At 32.4% G+C, this 22,752-nt stretch overlaps 1 protein-coding gene across 1 annotated transcript; it reads left to right on the top strand.

The window, feature by feature from the left end:
* The first annotated feature begins 19,022 nt into the window (after nt 1-19,022).
* On the top strand, nt 19,023-19,355 carry LOC140446368 (uncharacterized). The gene has a single exon (XM_072538911.1). It carries the CDS (start codon nt 19,023-19,025, stop codon nt 19,353-19,355), a length of 333 nt encoding a protein of 110 aa, XP_072395012.1.
* Nucleotides 19,356-22,752: the final 3,397 nt, after the last annotated feature.

The following is a 22,752-nucleotide window of genomic DNA, read 5'->3' as shown; positions in this document are numbered from 1 at the left end:
GGCGACCGAGAAGGCCGTGTTGTCCTGTAATTGTCGTTATCTACCGGATCTTGGTATCAGTAGTCGTACAGTCATAGTCACGGTAATTGTACTAGATGTACAATAACCCTGAATAAAAGATATACCAAACTCTACATTGTCTTTCATTTTTGTAGGCACCTATTTATAAGTCCACAAAACTGAATGTTACGTCGCAAAGATAGACCTTGTTTTATCAGGCAAATATGCGGTGCCTCTGTACAAATTTACCATAAATTTGTACATTGTAAAAACTTTTATTTTCATTTAAATACTCCCCTTACTTATAAACTTGGAATAGTCCCTCAAAAGTAGTCCATTCTCGGCCCTGAACTATTAACAACCAACAATTTCCTCAAAATTATAGTCGTCCATCAACCTTCGTAAGTAAAGGTCCGACAAGCAAGAGCTTGCGACCAGTCAGTTTCATTTCTTAATAGACTATTTCTCTATTACAAGTTTTCTAGTTTTATGGCCAGTATTGTTGGCAGTAAGTGAATGTGCTAAAAAGAATTAGATGCTGTTTCTATTGTAAGTAATAATCAAACTTATATCTACTTATTCAACCTCTCAATTGTTCTAAGTCGCGGTGTTGCCATAACGTGTCGCGAGTGCATATAAAACGATTTGCCAATCCAACAACGGTTTGAATATCACATAAACATTTATTGTTCTTATCTATAAACAATAAACTTGTCTTGATATTTTCTACGTTGATATGATATTTTCTACAGTGCTATAGGCTATTATTCCTTTTAATAAAGATACATTTTGACTAATCTTAATTAAGACTTTTACCAATTTAATGTTTACCAATATCCCTTGTCAAGGGAATAACCTTTTAGGTGCTGGATTCCCCAGCTGGTCCTTCGAAGCTAAGAAGTACCTCAGAAGCTTTGTGCGGTAAGAAAAAATCTTCCATCGAACCAGCAAAGTTCGCTACGGCGAACTCCTTATTCGTACAGCGTCTGCACCCTGTATTCAAATGTGTCACGACGCGAATATTTCGTAGGTGTACGTAGTCGTATTTAAATACACATAGTAAATAAAGGTGTCTCTAAACTTTTGCTGAGTGTATGCTGCATGCATCTTTGGTATGGTGCCTGGTGCAGTAAAATGTGGATAAAGTTGACGTAAATCTACTGTAAGATACCTACACACCATATTGTTGCAACCAGTGTCTTGTAACGATAAGACTGCCAAAGAGAATTGAAATACTATTATAAAATAATACCTCGATCAACTATGGGAGGTTATCAACTATACTTCGTCTAGCTCGGTCTCTCAAGTGTGAATCCGTCTTGTCTTAAACTATGAATTAAACAATGAAAATTCAGTTGGTTACAAATAAAACAATGAATTAACTTATCCTATTTATTTCGCATAAAACAAACAAAATAATGATATTTTGCCCAAGCAAACCCTGCCTATTGCTTTACAATAAACAAATTTAAAATTTATGGCTTCATATGGTTGACAGGGTAGGTTGTTGATGGCTCCTGATGGTGGTTAAATGGATTGACACTAAATGAGCAGATTTCAAGATGATGGAACGCGTTGTAGTTTTAAGCAGAATTCATTGATATAAATTTTATCCCCGTAGACATCATTTCGTCGTACTACACTAGTACCAATAAATTATTCCATAAACTAGAATATAATACAGGGTGTATTAACAAGACATCAGAGAGGGTTAACTTTCTTGCCAATTATTTTACAAAATCACAATTAAACAAATAGTAGATGGCAAATATTATTATTAAAATTAGTTAAGTTTTATAAGATTCTGACATGCATAAAATCGAAAACGTGGCTTTGGAAGAAGTGAGGTTATGAATATTGAAAATACTGTCAGAATTATAAAATTTAGGTTACAACGAAAGTACTCACCCCAAGAGATTTCTGCAGACCATAAACTGAACCTTTTAATAATGTTTACCTTCTTTTATAAATTTCAACTACATACAAAAAAGAATATCCCATTACGTTAGAAAAGCTGATTGACTGAAATAAGTGGGAGACAAAAGTTGTGACTGGAATGAAGCATAGCACAGATGCCACAGCACATATATAGAACATATGTCTATGATGGAATTAGCTCTTTTGTCAACATAGAACAGAATATTTAGTTACCGGACAGAAAGAGAGAGGGCGCCAACTATTTTTTGAAGAAAAAATAGTAAAAAAGGAACAGAAGGTTAAGGAATTAATAAATTAATAAAGAAATTAAAATAAAATAATTATTTAAATATAAATTAATAAAGATGTGACGTTTATAACGTTACAGTCTGACTGCGCACGTTTTGTAAAAGATCGAGAAAATTTGAGAAACGTGGGAAAGGTCAACGTATGATATAACTCCAAATATCAGAAAAACACAAGAATGACTCAGAAAAAAAGAATCAATGACGATGCACGGAGTTTCTAATGTTATACTTGTTGTGAATGCAAAAATATTTTTTTCAACTCATGGTAGGTCATAATATAATAGCATGAAAGCGCAATACTCAAAAAGCAAAAACAGTAAAATTAACCTAAGAATTAAATAATTAAACCAGATACTTGAAATTACTATTATTGTTAAAATGAATCACACTTAATGAGAAGTTGTTGATGGTGCGACCATTTCAAATTTACAATATTAGAGATAGTGCAAGCACTCCTGACCACGGCGCAGTAGACGAAATTTGGTTTAGTCCCCACTTCCATGCAAAACGCATTGTACTGTGCACTGTATAATTCCACTTACAATAGAACCTTTCTGCCTTTACGTGAATTTGACTCCGCCTTCGCGCAGCTCCATGGTCAGGAGTGTTTGTTTTACCTATACTTCTCACGTAAACTTTACGGATCGTTAAATACAAGAAATGATTTAACATTCCCAGTTGAACAAATGGCATTTGCACTAGCGTTTGTTAAATAAGAATCGATACTATTGTAATTAGTTTGGAAATTTGTGTATTTGTGAGATAACTAGATAAATTTTTAGCGGTCATTGAGTAAAATGTTGTTAACTTATTGGTTTGGTATTCAAAGTAACAGTGGTTTGGAGGAACGGAAATAGCTCATTAACTTTAATGATTTTATTATACCGAGCTATCGGGGAAGATCATAAATAGGGTGTGAAGTTTAAATATTTTGTGTGGTCACCAGCCAATGCTAGAGAAGAAAGTTTATTGCTTGATATTTTTATTTTAAACAAGGTTTATAGCCTAGAGGAGATACTGTAATAAAAAAGAAACACTAAGTTTGTTTAATATCACAATTAAAAAGAACTACATAATTAAAACTATTACCATGACATATTTCACTGTAACATTAGCTTGCTTAGGAAAATATATGAAGTTTGCAAAACAATTGGAAATACTAAAGGAATGCTTTTATATCGACCCTGCTTACCGATGGGATTAATTTTGGAAATCTCCTATTATTTCTTATTTCATTGAGAAATAAATGTGTATGCTGAAAAAAACAAAATTAAAATTTTATATAATAGACAACAAGCAACGAAAAAATTTGATTTAGTACTTGAAACATTAGAAATTGATCGTTTAAAAAAAGTTTTAATTCCCAAAGAACGACAAACAGATAATATGATGTCTTCATCATTAATATTAACGGTTATAAGTACAGCTGGGATTATAGACAAAATGCCTTTTTTCCTATTTTGATTATTCTAGGTGTTTTTTTTTTCCTTTTTTTCTTTTTTTCGTAAATATCGCCTATTTGTGCCTTTTTTAGAATTGTATGCTACTACCCATGATACTATTCATAATAATATTACTAAACCTTTCTATAATAAAATTTTAGATCTACATATAATAAAATATCAATAGTTTCTTTATAATAGATTTCTAGAGAATCCTTAATCAAAAAAATTACAAACCCGTAATCTTTTTCCATTGTTTAATAAACAATTATTAGATGTACATTCGGTTACTGTACAAGAGTTTAGTTTTGGTGCGTATACCGAAAAGCAAAGAACATACATTAAAAAAAAATTATATCTACATTTGTTTAGAAAGGTAACTTCTAAGTTAAGTGTATGGATTGGACCATATTCGGAAATTTATCTACAATTAAATTGAGCGTTTTATTGTTTCTCTCTCTCTCTCTCTCTCTCTTTTATCCCAAACCTAAATTCAAAAGTGGCAATAACCCTTGGGTAGTCGGGTGGGGCCTGTGAAAGCAGCGACAATTTATTTCTAATGTCTTACTGTTTATTTTATATCGGAGTGCGCTGCGTTCGTCAGTACCTTTCCATTCACATATCGAACAACAACAGTGAACAACGGGGTTTGCATTAATGTATAATAGTTCGCTAGTTATTTTCACTTTTGGTCTGTCAGACTCTACCCGACTATTCGAGTAACTTTTGTGATTTCGACAAGTAAATTTATTTTCTCATTTTTTGTGAAGTATAATCTACATAGAGTAAGTATATGCATATAAATATAGTAATGTTTAATTTTTTCTCTTGTATTTCAGATTTCAGTGATTGATCCTTATCTGAAAGGAATTCAAAGATTACGACAGCTCTAAGATGAAGTAAAAGAAGAAAATATTGATTTGGAAAGCGAGCCTGAATCAGACAGGTGTGAAGAAGTCACCACAATACAGACATAGACGAAGAATGTGAGAAAGAATTGGAAACAGAATTGGAGGAAGGATTGGGGGAAGGATTGGGGGAGGAATCTGCAACTTTCGAACAAACAAAAAATACGGAAAACCGGCGGCTCTTTTTTTATGCAAAAGATGAGGTATCCTGGAGAAAACATGCGCCTCCATAAAATGTTCGAACAAGAAGTTCTAATTTAATTTCATACTTACCAGGTTCAAAAGGAAATGCTCGTCAAGCAGTTGATCCTTTAGAGTGTTGGAAATATTTTATTGGTGATAATATTCTCAAAACCATTCTACAGAAGATAAACATATTTATTTCTAAACTAAGAAATAATCATGCAGATCCGAATGAAGCCAGACCTACAGATACCGTGTAAATAAAGGCGTTAATTGGTCTATTATGCTAGCTAGGTACTATGGCTCATAGGCGATTTGTATTCTTGCTACGTTGCTTGAGTTTTGATGACGTAAATACTAGAGAAGAAAAAAGAACCATAGACAAACTTGCACCAATAAGAAACGTTTTTACGTTCCTGGATCTTACTTAACATTAGACGAGATGATGTTTGTATTCCATGAACGTTGCGGATTCCGCATGTACATCCCGAATAAACCAGCCAAAAATATGGCATAAAGGTATTTTCCTTAGTGGACGTCAAATGTTTTTACACGGTAAATATGGAAGTACTAAAACGCGTTAGTACTAAAACCACCGATTTAGTAGAAAGAATATGTGAGCCTGTGTTTGACTCGTCTAGAAATATAACTATGGATAATTGGTTTACAAGTTCCGAAATTATAAAACGCATGCTGGGGCAGCACAAAATTACAATTGTTGGAACAATTCGAAAAAATAAAAGAGAGATTCCAAAGGAACTTTTTAATCCCACCAGACCACAGTACTCGTCTATGTTTGCATTTTCCAAATCCATTACCTTGGTGTCGTATATCCCAACGAAAAAAAAGTCGTGACGCTGTTATCATTTTTCACTATAATGAGTCGATTGATGAAGATTCTGGAGATGCCTGTAAGCCCAATATTATTATAATGTGCGGCTTATAACGTAAGCAGAAACACCCGAAGATGGCCAATGGTCATTTTTTATAATTATCTCAATATTGCAGGCATAAACTCTCACGTCATACATAAATGTAATGCAAATGAAAACGACATAATTTCGGAACGAAGATTGTTTCTGAAATCAATTAGTTTAGCCTTGACAACATGCTAACCAGAGCAAGAGTCCCTCATTTACAAAAGGATATCAGAAATATCGCCCAAAAATTAAGCGGAGGACATGCAGATCCAGCGCCTCCGCGTCCAAATACACGAGGTCGTTGTGCCTATTGTCCAAATCGTAAAACACTATATTTTTCTGTCAAATGCCAAAAATGGCTATGCTTGAGCATGTTAAACCGATTTGCGAAGACTGCGATGAAAATTGAAATAAGGATTAGAATTTTGTTTAAAATATAAGAGAAGTACGTTTTTGTTAACTTTTTTTGCATTTTCCTAAAGATGTTGTTTATTTTATCATTTGGTTTAAAATGGTATTAAAAATGAAATAAAAAAAGATTGTACGTATATTAAAAAGTTTTATTTTATTATTTTCCAATGTATTGTGTAAAATAAAAAGTGGGCACCACAGACCCCACCCGACTGTTCATGTAATTTGCAGGTACCCGATTACTCAATGGTGAAAAGTCTAATCATTGTTATTTTTTTAAATTCTCAGATTTAAGTACTAAAAAGTACTTTATTGACTAGCACTGTGGAACCTTACTTTATAAACGTAATTTGGAAAAATTGAATTCCTCTAAGTTAGTCCAAATATATCTGCAGGATAGTTTAAGCAGATTAAAAAAGGAGAAAGACGTAAAAAGTTAATCACACTAGTTTTAAGTTCTTTTGTGAAAAACATTTTAATAAACCCTTACCGTAGGACAGGGGTGGCCAACTTAATCAGACTCGAGATCTATTGTCTGTCTTTCTAATTCTTTGCGATCTACCAACTAGGAATTTTTTAACTATGCTGGCGAGAAATAAAACTTTTAATGCTGAATTTTAGAGTTAAAAGTGAGCTGAATATCTCAGAAAATCAATTACTGATTCTGAAAGACTATTTTATCAGCTTTCGAGATCTGAAAGAATTTTTAATATGAGTAAAACCGATTCGGCTTCGCTAAAACGCTAAAACTCTAGATGGATTAGTTTTATTGCTCGACATTGTGTAATAACTAAATAAAACAAAACTAGTAATTCTTATTTGTTGTTTAGTTTCTTTGTTGTCGAGATATAAGGTTAGAACTACGCCTGAGCTACGCCTGAGAACTACTCTTCTTTATGGCTTGGAAGCGTGGACACTAAAAGTCCATCTGAATAAGTTGGCCGCCTTTGAATTTTGGTATTACAGAAGAATCCTACGAATATCATGGATTCAAAGAATGTCAAACGTGGAACTAACTAAAAGGATAGGAAATGAGGAAATAATATTAACTATCAAAAGACGAAAATTTGAGTACTTAGGACATGCGATGAGAGGGCAAAAATACGCATTATTACAACTTATTATGCAAGGCAAAATCCGAGGAAAGCAAAATGTGGGAAGACGAAGAATATCCTGGCTTAAGAACTTAAGGGAATGGTTTGAATGCAGTAATGCAGAACTTTTTAGAGCGGCAGTCAACAGAGTCTGCATAGCCATGATGATTTCTAATCTTCGATAGAAGATGGAACTTAAAGAAGAAGAAGAAGTTCTATAAAATAAAAGTCTGGCCTGTAGTTGGAAATGGCCAGCCTTAAACAATCCAACGTATAAGTATCAGTTAAGCTGGAAAGCTGTTTACTCTTTGTTTATTTTAAATATGAAAAACCTCCTGATACACATAAATAGGTTAAAGCAAAACATGTGCAGTTGTTCAGCACATTTTTTTTAAATTTGGATATTTGTCATTGCACACCATTGGCCAAAAATCTAGATGTGAACCTGACCTTGATTTAAAAAATACATCACAGTGCATGGCAATTATTTCATTTTAAAGAAAAAGTTGGGTAATTTGGAATATTTCTGCAAATTGTTTGGATGTTTCAAAGGTATCATGAATAGTATCATTGAATGAATAATTGATAAATTCGACCAACTTTTCTGTTTCTATAGTATTTTATTGAAATCTCTAAAACGGATTACAAAGTCTGATACCATTGACTGGATTTCTGCTGTATAATTCCGTGGCTTGAAAACATAGGCAGGGGTACTTCCATGTAATCTTTAATATTCGTAAATCCTAGAAACCTTTTCTTTTCAATATCAGCCATCAAAGATACTGCTTAAAGTTTGAATGATGCAATAGAACTCATCATTTCTGATAATGTTTTGTTCTTGCCTTGCAGTTCCAGATTCAAAGTGCTCAGTTTATCAGTGAAATCTGATAGAAATGCCAAATAACATTGCCAGTCTAAGTCACGTAATTGATGATGTTCATCACCTCTTTCTTCAAAAAACTTAATAATTTCATTTAACGAAAATCTCGAAACCTTTGCAAAAACTTGTTGCGACTCAGCCACCTTACATGGTCTGTAAGATTAAATCTGGTTTTTATTATCCAGTTATTTCCTAAACAGCCGTCTTTGCAGAGATTTGCTTCTTATTGAATTAACAATTTTAAACGCAATATCTATCACGGCTTTTGTGTTAAGCCTTTTACTGGTTAGGACCTGTTGATGAATAAGCCAGTGGTAATTAATGAAGTGCGGGAAATCTTCATCTTTGGATCTTTGTGACATAGTGATATAAATCCATTAATATATCCATTATAACACCAGTCATTGCCGGAGCCCTATCTGTCGTTATTAAAACGAGCTTAAACAAAGGCAGATTAATATTACCGACAAAAGTTTGAATTCCGTAAATAACTCAATGCCAAGTGTTCTGCCTTTTAAGGATATCATTGTTAGCAACTCTTCTCTTGTTGAGAAATCCCCAAAAACCATCCGAATGAAAATAAGTAACTGTGCAGTATACATGATATCCGTCGACTCACCAAGCTGTAGCAAAATAGCAACCAACCGGAGTAGATCTCTTTGCAGTTGTTCATTAAGAATTATTTTACTCAACAATTCTATCGACGCATCACAGTATTTCGTGAGAGTTGCAGATCATGTATACTTTTTTTATTTTATTTTAATTTTTGAAAATAATAAACAGTAAAGCTGATAAATCTTCGAATATTTCTTTGAAATATTCTGCATCAGAAAACGGTTTACACTTTTGCGCAAATTTATAAAAAACTAAGAATGAAGCTTCAGTTACAGCCTTAGACTGTTCATTCGGCTTACAGAACATATTTTCCTGGGCAGTCAAAAGAGATTTTAATGCTTGAAGTTTATTCTTTCTCACTTCACGCTGTTAGGTGAAAACTCCGATTGGTATGTACCGTGCATTGTGTTGAAGTAATGCTCTATTGTAAATTCCCTTTTTTCGGTATTGTTACTGGTGTATTGCAGATTAAGCAGCAACAATTTTCTTTTACCATAGCAAAGAAATAATCCAGCTCCCATTCTTGGTGGATATGATAAATTTTCGATATTTTTGGAGCTGGTCTTTCATACACCTAGAGAAGTAAACAATGTGTTAGTAACCGGTACTATAAAAGTAAAGAAACCAAAACATAAATATTGTTGTTGATTTCAAATATAAGAACAACACAATATCAATGCAAAATGTAATTTCAAAAAAAAAGTAGAAATAATAAACTTTATGTATTTAGAAATATTAAATACCTTGCTTGCTGCTTCATAAAAATTTGAAGCCTCTTCTGTTGTGTTTCGTTTTACTACTTATCCATGGCGTAAGTAAAAATGTAGCAAAAGTCTTCTAAACACTCTTCTAATATCGTAGAATATCCTCACAATCCAATAATATTCGCCTCGATATCACAAAGTCACTGTTGTCGTTATCGTAGTTCGCAATTAACTGATTTGATCTCGCGTCTCGAGCACACAAAGGTTACATTGAGCAGAAGATTACTGGTGTAAACACAAAAGAGTAATGGTAGAAGTACTGGTCCTTGTGACTAGTTTATTTATTTACAATTTATTTATAGACATGAATAAATTCCTCTTTTGTTATGTTCGTGACGATTGCTGTTGTTTCTCCGTTAGCTCAACTAGTTTTTTGTCAAATTATTAATTTAATCAACTGTCTAAATAAGTACTTTTACAGTTCGATGAAAACTTTTATGTCTCTCTGGTATAGTTAAGAACTGCAATTAATTACGTTAGTCTTTTATTACTAGTAACACCAATCAAACTATTATTTCTAATCCTACCGGACTGGTCAACTCTACGAAAAACTTAATGTGTTAGTCATTTATAGCGGACGTATATCTAATTCCGATAACTATTTAAAAAACACATTAAGTATAATCTGCTTAATAAGCAGTAAATTATACAACAGCCGGTCCTGTTCTAGGGCGGTATATCAAACACCTTAAAAGCTGCGGGGCTTTTATTGTGTGACTTAAAAGTACATACCTCCCGCTTGGATCATAATATGCTTTAACAGACTCCTAACCAGCGGCCTTTTACAAAAGGGCTCAAAATATGTTTTATGGATTATAAAGAGTCATGTTGACTTAAGCGATTTCGATTTTTGGAGTGTCACAAATTAAATAATGTACAATAACATAAATTCGTTTATTTGTATAGTGGAACGAGCATGAGAAATCTGGTATTTTTCAATGAAGAAGGTCAAGAGCATTATAATATTCTTTCAGAATATACAGAGAATAGTATTTTTTAAGTTAATAACACAAGTGAACTCATTTTTTATTTCCAACAAATTATAGGTAGTCGATTTAATCACCTGTATCATCAACAAAACAATATTCGTTAATTTCCAATAAATGTTACATACACGTTCAATTTAAATATTTGAAAAAAAATTTTTTGTTAGCATGTTTACCTTCTCCTTTTTTACTCCAACCATTAGGCATTTGTTGCTTGTCATATGCCGAGTAGGGTAGACTACCCAGTGATTGGCCGGTCACATTTCTATTCCCTATAAAAAACAGTTGTAGTTTATACAAAACCAAACATGTCTAGTCTAGAATCAAATTTAAGTTCCAAAACATCTTTTATACCTGTATGTCTATAATTAGTTATTGGCATGGCTCCTCCAGTGATTAGTCACTAATTTGTCAGTTATTGGCCAGGACGGATTATGAAACTTCTAGTGATTACCCACCAATCAATCAGATATTGGCCGAAAAAGATAATTAAAAATGACACAGGTTTAAGTACTTATTAAAATATGTAGCATTTATTCACAGTAAAAAATAGTACACGTAATAATACGTATAAGACTTAATTAATTTTATGTTTGTTTTTTAGACATGGATTCTAGCTAAATATTTGTGAATATGATTTATGTATATTAAGTCTATTTATGCAAGAAATGTGGTAGGCCCTTCGGCAAAAGTTACATTTATTTCCAAGATTTTACTCTTTAAAATTATAAGTACACAAGAAGCAAAGTCCCTGAGTCAGCTTAGGATTTTTAAATAACGAATTATTATTGTTGCAGCTTTCCATAAGCTCATCGGTAAATAAACTCTTTTTTGCCTTCTCTAGTTCAATATGTTTCGTTATATTGAAAAGACGTGGGAGATGATATCTCTGAAAAAAATTTTTTCAAGAAACCAATTGTCTTCACATGTATTAAAAGAATCTTGCTCTGGTAAGATATGTTCCTCGGTAAGTTTGTTCAAAATGTTTATTTTAGCCTTTTCATCATCTTTTAAACTTGGTTTATATCTTTCTCAGTTTTTTTATTTTGTGTTTTTTCTTTTTTTAAATTTTTAACCTTTTTGGAAATTTTGCTACCAGACGTTGTCTTTTTCTCTCCTCCTTTTCTGCAGTAATTTTTTTTAGATTCCACCCTCCTCAGCTTTTCTTTTAATCCATTGGGTAGATGTAATTGGGTATGGTATTTTTTGGTGTTTCTGTTTCCTTTTCGTTTAGGTGTCTTTGCAAACTGCAAAGTCTCATTCAGATTTGGAGGCCTTTGGTCGTTTGTTTTCGCATTATTATAGTTCAATTTGATCCGTGCCTGTAGGTTCAGGGGCATATCTTGGACGTAGAATATTTTCATCCAGCAGTCCATCTAATATTTGATCGTGATTTACAATTAATACAGGAATCTCATTAATGTTGAAATCGGAAAGTTCAGGCTCTTCTGTATGGGCAGTGCTATCGGTAGGCATATTTTATCTAAAGTTTGCTGTTCTTCCTGAATCATTTCTATGGCCTGAGGAATGTGTTTAAAACTTTTTCATAACTTAAACAACAGTGGTTGTTCATTTTCTGTGAAATCCTTATAATCATTGTTAAATTCTTCAATAATGTCATTTCCTATTATGCGAGAGAAATCTTTGTAACTTAAAAATGTGTTACTTAGATTTTCTGACTTTGTTTCGAATTCAACTGTCAATATTATTTTTTGTCCTCCAAGACACTTGGACTAATCTAAAGCATTTGGATTCCAAGCATATAGTCCGCAAGTCTTGAATCTACTTTTTATTGTTTCTGACTTTCCAGTTTGTTCCACGGCAATTTTCAGAACATTTGCAAAATGCTCTTTTGATAATGTCTCTGAAGGATGATCTCGTCTCCGTTATATAACAGCCTTATTCCATCCACTTTTGAGAGGCTTGAAAGCTGGCACATCTGCCGGTTGAAGAAGTCTCGTAGAGTTAGAGGATATAGACATATTAAAATAGAATTTAATTTTTTATACAAGGTGCTAAAGTTGTACGTCATGTGTGTCCGATGTTTAAAAATAAAATGATCGGAAAAGACGTATTCACCTTTTTTAAATACGGATAAAGTATGTTTTCAATATAATAACACAATTATTCTGCTGTGATCCAGTCCGTATCAGAAATCCCAATGCCCCATTCACCAGGAACAGCCTTGCCGATATTTGCAGGAAGCCGCTTATATGGAACACTATAAAAGTCAACATCACAGTGATAGTAGATTTAGATGATGCATGTTCCACTTCATAAACATTTAATGCGCGCCTAGGCGCTAAAACTTTACTGGTTTTCGGGCACAGATTAACACATGTCTTATCTGTATTCATATCGGGGTACTGTAACACTTCCGTAAGTCCTTTTTCTATGAAAAAACTTTCAATTTCAAAATACGATTTTCTTATGCCACTTTCCGACACATTTGCGCCTTGGTTACAACTTCTGCTGTGCGCAAAAAAATTTTGGGATTTTTTCATAGGAAAGCTTTGTACCAAGTTTCGTCAGGACGATTGTTAATAAAAGAATTATCTCTGAGATTACTATTAAGAAACTGCTTAACTGATTCCTGCACATCTTGCTTTCGTTGTAGAAGCCCTTTCCTATAATTTTCGAAAATCTAGTTCACTAAAACTTTTCCATTTTTTCGTAGAAGAACTGGATTAGGCCCTAAATTTCGTTTTGATATTTTAGGGTTGTCCCTATAAGGGTCCTTTAAGCTATGTATTGTTCTAAAGCTATTTTCTTGTGGCATGTTAAAGTAATTACTATTTAAATGGGAATAAGCCACAATTAAAGGTTAAAGTACGTTTATTGACCTTTCAATTTCCACTTCGGACATCGTTCTCAAAATACAAACATTAGTAAATTAAACAAATTTTTGTTTTTTTGTTACTTGGTGAAAAATTCTTCTAATAATTAAATTTTATCTGACTCATTTATATTGACAATTTAGACATACATTGTACATTTTAAAGTAGACAACTTTAAAATGATATTGCCAATATTGTTGAGTTGCGTTCCTGTGACGACTTTACTTGTAAGATAGTCCATTCGATTACATGAAATCAACTTTAACTTAAAAATATCCGTCAGAAAAAAATCATAGCATGTAATTCGTCTTTAAAAAGACAAACACATGCCATGATGACAGTAAAAATCTTCTGTTAGTGATTCCATAGTAAATTATGCGGGAAAAACCAGAAAAAAACCTCATAATACTATTCCGACATGATAAGTATTTGGTCATGCATTTAGTTTACTTTCAATAAACACCAAATTCTGATTTTATATGTTTGTTATTTAAAAAACATAAATGATGTATCCTCTATATGTTACTGACTTACTCATAATGGTATTTTCCTTTTAATAACTTCCTCTTTTAATATGGGTAACCAGATCCTACTATATTCTGCCGAGGAATTTGCGACACAATTGGTCTCATTTAGCTTAATTAGAGCCGCTTCTTTGATTTTTCTCTTTTTACCATCCGTTTGTTTTAGGACTATATTGAATCATTCTATTGAACCCTATGTTCATTATCCCATGCGTGTTTATATATTTGAGATCTATCAAATTCTCTATTTTTAATATAAGATTGATGTTCACTTATTCTAACATTTAATGGCCTTGATGTTTCACCTAAATAAAACTGATCGCATTCACTATATGTATTTTATAAATGCAATTCTTTGTCCCTTCTTGTTCATTGTTAGGTTTGGTTTTAGACAAAATAGATCTCAATGTGTTTGTTGTTTTGAATGTTGTTGAAATGTTGCATTTATTTCCTATCCTTTTAAGTTTTTCTGCTAATCCTTTTATGTATGGTATTGTTATTTTCCTCGGGCTATATTAACATGCTATGATTTTTTTTCTGACGGGTATTCTCAAATTAAAGTTGATTTCATGTAATCGAATGAAGTATCTTACAAGTAAAGTCGTCCCAGGAACGCAACTCAACAATATTGGCAATATCATTTTAAAGTCGTCTACTTTAAAATGTACAATGTATGTCTAAATTGCCAATATAAATGAGTCAGATAAAATTAAATTATTAGAAGAATTTTTCACCAAGTAACAAAAAAACAAAAATTTGTTTAATTTACTAATGTTTGTATTTTGAGAACGATTTCCGAAGTGGAAATTGAAACGTCATTAAACGTACTTTAACCTTTAATTGTGACTTATTGCCATTTAAATAGTAATTTCTTTAAGCTATGGGTACGATTGCGCCGACAGGATATTTAATTCCTACACCACGATAATTTAGGTACGTACAGCTTTCATTTAAATAATTAGGTGTACATATTTCAAGCAATGGTAAAAAATGTTTTATACCTATTAAATACGTATTATAATTATGGCTTAACTAAAAAATCCGTAAATGTAAATGTATATTCTTGGAATAAATTCTTATATTTTATTTCCATTTTTATATAACCTAACCTATTTCGTCTATTAATGCATTACGGTGCAGCGGTATAGTCGTACAAGGAAGACATTAAGATATTATATCACCACAGGAGGCAATGCAATCATATAAAGGGATTAAGGACCATCTGAGTTAGTTCTGCACAATAGTATCCTCAGCTCAACGTTCATCCATCCTATAACACTACAGCCCAATTCGAGCCGTGGCCTTCCTCATCAAACCTCTCCATCCGTTACGCTCAAGAGCCGTTCTTCTTTGCCGTTTTTTTGAAAGCCTATTTTCTTCCATTACAAATACTTAGCCTACCCATTGAAGACGCTGTAGGCGGACATACTGAGATAAAGGTGGTTCTTTATATATTTCATAATTGTATCTGATTCACCACGGTTGTTCTCATTTATAAGGCCTAGTATTCGTCTCAGTACTTTCTTTCAAATATTTAAAGCTGAACGTACCTTATGGAAAATCGGCACATTCATCCTATATCCATAATTTGTGTAGAGCATTGTATGATCATCTTGTTGATTTTAGTTTTAAATCGCTTCGTCCAGTGCTATGTTAAAACGTGTAGTAAACTGTGTGGAAAACTTCTACCTCTATATTGATAGTGTCTGCATTTTTCTCGTCTATTATAGGTTTTGCTACAAAGTTTTCCCATGTAATTGTTGCTAATCTAATCAGTTTTGCTGTTTTATTCACGTTTTGCATTTCGAGTAAAATTTGGTATCTATTTACAGAGTCAAAGGCTTGCTGGAAGTCTATAAATAGTTAATGTAAATTGATGTCATGTTCGTACTACTTTTTAATCAGTTGAAGTAAGTGAATGGCGTTTATGGTCGATTTTTCTTTATGAAGCCTTGTTTGTATTGGCCTAGTATATTTTCGGTATATTTATCTATACTGTTTCTTCAGATACTTGTTAATAGTTTGTATCTGGTGTTCAGTAGCATGATTCCTCTATAGCTACTGGTATCTCTTGGGTCCCTTTTTTTATATATCATTATTATGTGACCCTTTCTCCTTTTATTAGATTGTGAATCTGGTGCATCAATCCTTCTACTCAATTTTTTATTAATTCACTGTTAATATTATCCGATTCTGCCGTTTTTTTCTGATTTTAACCTTTTCACTCTTTAAATAAGTGGCTTTTTTTCATCCCTTAATATTTATGCTTTGTTTGGTTTTGGAAAAGTTAGAGGAATGCTTTCTCTAATTTTCTTCAGTGATTTTAGGTCTTACTATTGTTTTATTGTCGCTACAATGTTTTTTAACATAGTCGTATTGTTTTTTGTTGGGTTTGTTACTTACTTTTTTTGCTTTCATTTGCTCTTTATTCAATTCTGATTTTTATATAGTTTTTTTGCTTATTGTTTTTCCTTTGTATTTTTTTTTCATCTGTTCTAGTTTTTCATCTGTTCCAATTTTTATCCGTGCCATCCATGCTTGTTTCTTCTCTATATTTTTTCTTTACATTCTTTATTTCATCAAACCATTCTTTTGATTTACTCTTTTGTCTTTGTCTTTTACAACCTCTATTACGCGTATTGTATTCCAGTGAGTTTATATAGCTTTAGTTTCGAACTTTTGTAGTTTTTTGCTTTATCTTCTGTTTGTCTACTGCTTCTGTTTGTAGCTTGTCAAGATTCCAGATATTTTCCTTATTTCACTGAGTTTGATGAAAAGAGCCATATTATTTTAAATTGTTTTGTTATTATTTTAAATTTTGTACCGACAATGTTTGAATTTGTTGTCGAATCTAAGTTGCATAGAATCGCTGCAACTTCTCTATTATTCTCTTTTTTTCCAACCTTGGAATTAAAGTCTCTTATTATCATCAGAATGTCGTTTCTGAGTACGTTTTCACAAATACCTTCTAGTTGCTAAGTCTAGTTTGTATCATTAGTTTCAATAAAATTAGCAAAGACCAAAAAAGCAACGGCATCGGATGAATTACCAAGTGATATAATAAAGATCTTCGAAATTTCAGGTTAAAGATGTCTCCTTCAAGTTTTTATAAAATTTATGAAACTGGCTATATACTTACATTCATCGACAGGTTGGTATTAATGATAAAGACCTAAGTATCATGCAAAATTTTTACTGGCATCAACGTGCAAACATTATGATTGGCCAGGATAATTCTGAAGAGCTTCAAATACAAAGAGGAGTAAGACAGGGCTGCATTTTGTTCCCATTAATATTTAAAATTTATTCGGAGTTCGTTTTCAACAAAGTATTGAATAGTGTTCAATGTGGTATCATTTACTTGCAAATAGTTACGAAGAACTTCAACATCTGATTAATAGGATTACCACAACGTGTGATGAATATGTACTGACACTAAACACCACAAAGACAAAAGTTATTGGTTGTCAGTAAAACGCCAATGCATCCAGAAGTGTTAATAGCTTCTGGAGAACAACTGGAGAGAACCAACAGCATTACTTTTCTTGGTTATAATCTTAATGAGAACTGGGATACGATCAAAAAAAAAATTAGGATCTATATAGAGAAAAGCCAGAGCTGAATTTTTTAGGATGAAGAAAATATGTGTAATTAATATTACTTTGAGACTAAAAATTAGATTATTAAGATGTTATGTGTTCGCTATTCTTTCTTAGTTTGTTCCTGATCATAAATTCAGTTCCATTTTTCATGCTTGTTTTCTCCGAATCTTATTTTCTGGAAGTGCTAAGATATCTAGTTCATATTTATATCTCATCTGCTAGTATAATTCCAGCATTTTCCTCAGTACCTGTGTGGTTTTCACATACCACGATCCTATTTTTATTCTTCTATCTTTTACTCTAATTTTTTTTTGTTCTTTGCTTTTTACTTTTATTTTGTATGCTTTGAATTTCAGTTTTCCAATTTCTTTTTCTCTACTTCTGTTTCCTGATGTATTCATATTCATCTTCTTTTCCTTTGCCTGGTCTGTTTCTTCTACGCCCTTCCTTTCTATCTGTGTCAGCGAAACTTCTGTGCTGGCGCTTATTATACGTATTGCTTTGTTCTTTATAGTAAAATTCTGAGACGAGCGTCACGAAACTAGAGCCACGAGGAGAAGGCGTCACGGGTAGCGTCGCAAAATAGCGGTTGTTCTCATCGATTCATTAGTCTCGATCAATTCGTTCCCAGTCATCATATATTCATTCTAAATAGGTTTATATTAAAAACTGCATGAAAAATAACTAACAAAATAAGACAGTAAATGAGAAGTAAAAAATTAAAAGAATATCTATCAATTGAAGATTCGATTCGTAACGATTGTCAAAATTCAAAAGTCATAAATGTTATCCAATTAATAACAATATTGAATCATCTCTTTGAATTTTTAAGAAACTTCTTGTTTTAAATGAATTTCATATATAATATAAGGTAAGTGCGCTAAATATTGCCATGCTCCTAATATTGCCACTCCCCATAAATTTATTAATTTGTCCCTTGAATCACAGATGGTCATGTAAGCTCAAATATCGAATTAAAATAACCACTCTAAAAACGTTATTGGTGGAACCAGTTAATATTGGTGTTCACGGCAAAGCAGCGTGTATTTCGTGCGATTTGTTTATAAAAACGTGGGAAAACTGTAATGATTGTTATAAGCTAGCTAATACCGACTATAGAAGGGTGAGAACGTTATCAGGTAGGTACATTTACGTACTTTATTAATCCATATTGTGTGTAATTAATGTAAAAGAGAATAAAACATAAATCGCTATTTTTTCCGCAGTAGTAATGATCCTAATATTGCCACATGAGATAGTTCTTTATATTGCCATGGCAATATTTGGAACCTAACATGAAAATAATTTTTATTAATAAAAACTTTTTTTTTAAGGAATGCCGAATAGAAAGAGAGCCCTGTGGTCTGAGGCGAATCTCGTTGCAGCGTTAGAAGCAATAAGGGCTGGAAACGACTTGGAAGGAAAAGTGTTATAAGTTTTGATCAAGAAAGAAACCTAGTTCGCAGAATTCATAAACTAGCAGAGGTGGGCATGCCAACAACTAGTAAAATAGTAAGAAGAAGTGTACTTCGTATGCGATGGTAATAAACATTCCTAATCCTTTTTCTGATACATCTAAATTAGCAGAAAGGAAATGACATCCCGATGTGGCTAGAAGGAAGGCTCAGCAAATGAATCCAGCAAGAGCACAGAAAATGAATCCATTTATTGTAAAGGAATATTTTAAGAAATTGGAGGAAGTATTCATTAAATTGGAATTGTTTGATAAACCTGGAAACGTGTACAATATGGACGAGAAAGGTTGCCGTCTAACGATCCATATACAGCAAACCATATTGGCCAAGAAAGGTGCTAAACGTATCCACTTGACAGCGCCTAAACACGGTGAAAATGTTAGTATTGTGGGTTGTGGAAATGCCCTGGGGCAAGCCAGCCCACCGTTCATTGTTTTCAAAGGAAAGAAATTGAAGCCTGAATGGAATGATCATCTATTAACAGGATAAACTGTAATGATGACACAGAAAGAGAGCATGACAAATGAGGCGTTTATTTCATGGCTAGGACATTATGCAAAATATAAGAATACAGGACCCATACTCCTGATATTCGATGGTGCAAAATCGCATCGTATTATTGAAGCTGCAGAAAATTATGGTGTTACTTTATTTTGTCTTCAAAGTAACACCACGCATGAACTGCAGCCTATGGATAAAGCAGTCTTCAAAAGTTATAAGTTTTTTTGGGATCAGAAGGTTTTAAATTTTTGATAACTCAACCTGGGAAAAATTTAACCAAAATACGATTTGGTGAAATATTTAGTAAAGTTTGGTTAAAAGCGGTGACACCAGCTAACATCATCTCTGGGTTCAAAGCAACTGGAATATTTCCTTTTAACCCAGACATCATACCTGAATCAGCATTTGCACCCAGTCTTATAACGCATATTGCAGAAAATGTGTTAGAACCACTAGACGTCGACGATAACAACGTAAATAAGCCATCAACTACTACAGTTGATGAAAACGGTCCCTGCACAAGTGGAATCAGTAATAAAAAAAATCAACAAAACGTCTTCGTTTATATAGCGAGTCGTCTCATTCTGAACCATATTTCAGTGTTCATGATAGTATATCTGATGATATAAACAGCGAAGATGAAAATATGGTACCATTCACTCCAGAAAAAGTTCCAGAACCAGACACTTCTTTTAAAGGTATGGGCTTACTAATTTTGCCCCTAATCAAGATAACTGCTACAAAGCCAAAACCAGCAATTAATAGCAAAGCTCAAGAAGTTAAGAAGGATTTATTTTCCACAGCGATAGAAAAACCACCCAAAGGTAAAAGTAACAAAGAACCTTCCAAACAACAAGAAAAATCAAAAGACAAAAACAAAGAACAGGAAGAAAAGAAAATAAACAAACATAAAAAAGAACAAGACAATCTGAACAAAGAAAATAAAGAAAAGAAAATAAACAAGAATTTAAAAAGTAGTGAATCATGGTTCTGTCATGTATGTAATGAAGACCGCCAGGCTAACATCAGATTATGTCTTGCATGTGGTCTTACTAAACATGATAAGGATAAATTCATATGCCCCAATTGTTCTCAAAAAATAGTAAATGTCTCACATTAGTTTTTTAAATGTTAAGGTTCAATATTATTACTTATTTTTATTAACAAAATACCTATTTCTTTTATTGCCAGTACGGTGGCAATATTGAGGGTATAGGTTCCAAATATTGCCAGTTGGCAATTGTTTAAGAAAAAAGAAGAATATACATTTTTTTGATTGTTTTATTTTTATAATTGTTTAGAAATTAGACTAAATATGTTTGTTACTTGTTTAATAAATTTACAGGCTCTTTCAAATAAATTTGTATTTAATAAAAAAATAATAAGTCTTACCATGGCAATATTTAGCTCACTTACCTTACTTATAATGTTTTAAATCACTGATATAGTCTTCTGCAGGAGAGAGAATGAGTTCTAAAAGAGAATGTAAAACTTATTCAGAATAGCGAAACAACGTGCTCAAAAATCTGAACAAAAACAAAATTACCAAAAATTTCTTCAATTTTTGTGACATCTGGTGAATTAAAACAGCAGCCTAGTGAAGCTCGTAAAGCAATCAATAGATCCAGTTGGTCTTAGTCAGGAAACAATAATTATTATTTCTACTCAAAATGAAAATGACAACCCAAAAGTAGAGTTGGACGTCGAGCAGATTAATTACGCTCATTGTAGTTCCAGTTAACGTTTCATTTTTTTTTTAGTTCCCATAAATTTTATCACTGTTCCGATAGGGGGTTGTGTAATGACAATATTGAAGATTTTGCTATAAAAAAAACAAATACTACAACAAGGTAAATCTAAATCTAAATGACCATTCCCAAAAGACGCCAATAACCGTTCTTTTTCAGAAAACTTTTATTGTTTTAAATCTCCTGCTGGAACTGAATTGCTACTCTAAAAAAAAAACGATATTGCATATTGCGAGCCTTGCTGGCTTTTTGCTGATAGAACAGCACAGTTATATAATTCCGCATGGATTAAAGGAGTGAACGAGTGGCAGTGTCTTTAAAAAAATTAAGGTTTATAGAAAATCTTTAATGCTAACGCCTCGGTTGCTTATAACATGAACAAAAATAACAAATCTTTAGAGTATTGTACGGAGAGTGAACGTGGAAGAAAAAAAATCTTTTTAGACAAACATTTTAATTAGGATAGTAAATATAATTTTAAATTTAGCTCTTATGAATATACCATTTAGAAGACATAGAGAAATAGTTAGTGATGCAAATAGTGGCAATTTTCTAGGAATAGTTAATTCATTGGCTAAATACGACAATTTCTCACGCGGATTAATACAAAAACCGAAATATCAGAATACAAAGATATTTAAAATTAAAAATGAATTATTAACTTTATTAGGAAATTCAATAATTAGAGATTCTCTTATAAGTAATATTCAAAAAAGCCATTTTTTTTCTATATTATGCAATTAATGCAACATAGGACATTTCTAAAAGAGACCAATTTCATAGTTAGGTGTGTTTGTATTGAGAGAGATCCAATTACTGATGTTTCTAGCAATAGAAAAATGAATAAATCATTCTTAGGTTTCTGTGATATACATACCCAAACTGGATAAGATTTTCAAATTTAATTTTATTTTTCCTAAAAGAACATAGTATATCAGTTGCAAAGTGTCGCGGACAGGGTCATGATGGTACAGCAAATATGAGTGGCCATTATTTCGAAGCGTAAAAGAAAATTAAAGCAGTCCAACCCCAAGCTGCATACATCCATTGTATTTATAATTTTTTCGACAAAAGCATTAAAAGGTGGGATCATTTGCTAACAATGCGGAAAAACGTCAAGCCAAAGTCATTTACTCTAAAAACGTCATCGGTGACTAGGTAGTCATCCAGATTTCAAACTTTTTAAAATAATATTAACTACCACATATCGTGAGAAGAGAATGACAGCTAATAATTTTGAAAAGTAAAATGGAACAGTTTGAATTTGTCTTCCTAACTATTTTACAAAATAAAGTTTTGGAATCTATAAATCTAGCTGTCACTCTTTTGCAGTCCAAAAATATGGATCTCTCACGCGCAACAGTACATTTACATAACTATAAAGAATTTTTATTAAATCTTGGCAAAACTATACATCATTTTTACAAAAATTTTACTACTAATTGTGGTTTGCCATGTACTTTTAAAATAAAAAGGTTTGGTAGAGTTAAAAAGCATTTTTATGAATTATTATAAGATCAACCCATCTCAAAACCTGAAGTAAAATATAGAGTAGGCGTGTTTTTCGGAAATCTCAAAGTAGTCATTCAACAAATTTAAGCTAGTTTATGAGTATCGACAAAGTGAACGACGTATTT

Source organism: Diabrotica undecimpunctata, chromosome 7 (assembly GCF_040954645.1).
Source record: "Diabrotica undecimpunctata isolate CICGRU chromosome 7, icDiaUnde3, whole genome shotgun sequence".
In the NCBI taxonomy this organism is placed as follows: Eukaryota; Metazoa; Arthropoda; class Insecta; order Coleoptera; family Chrysomelidae; genus Diabrotica; species Diabrotica undecimpunctata.
The sequence above is the reverse complement of the archived record's forward strand: the minus strand, read 5'-3'. Positions and strand labels throughout refer to the sequence as shown.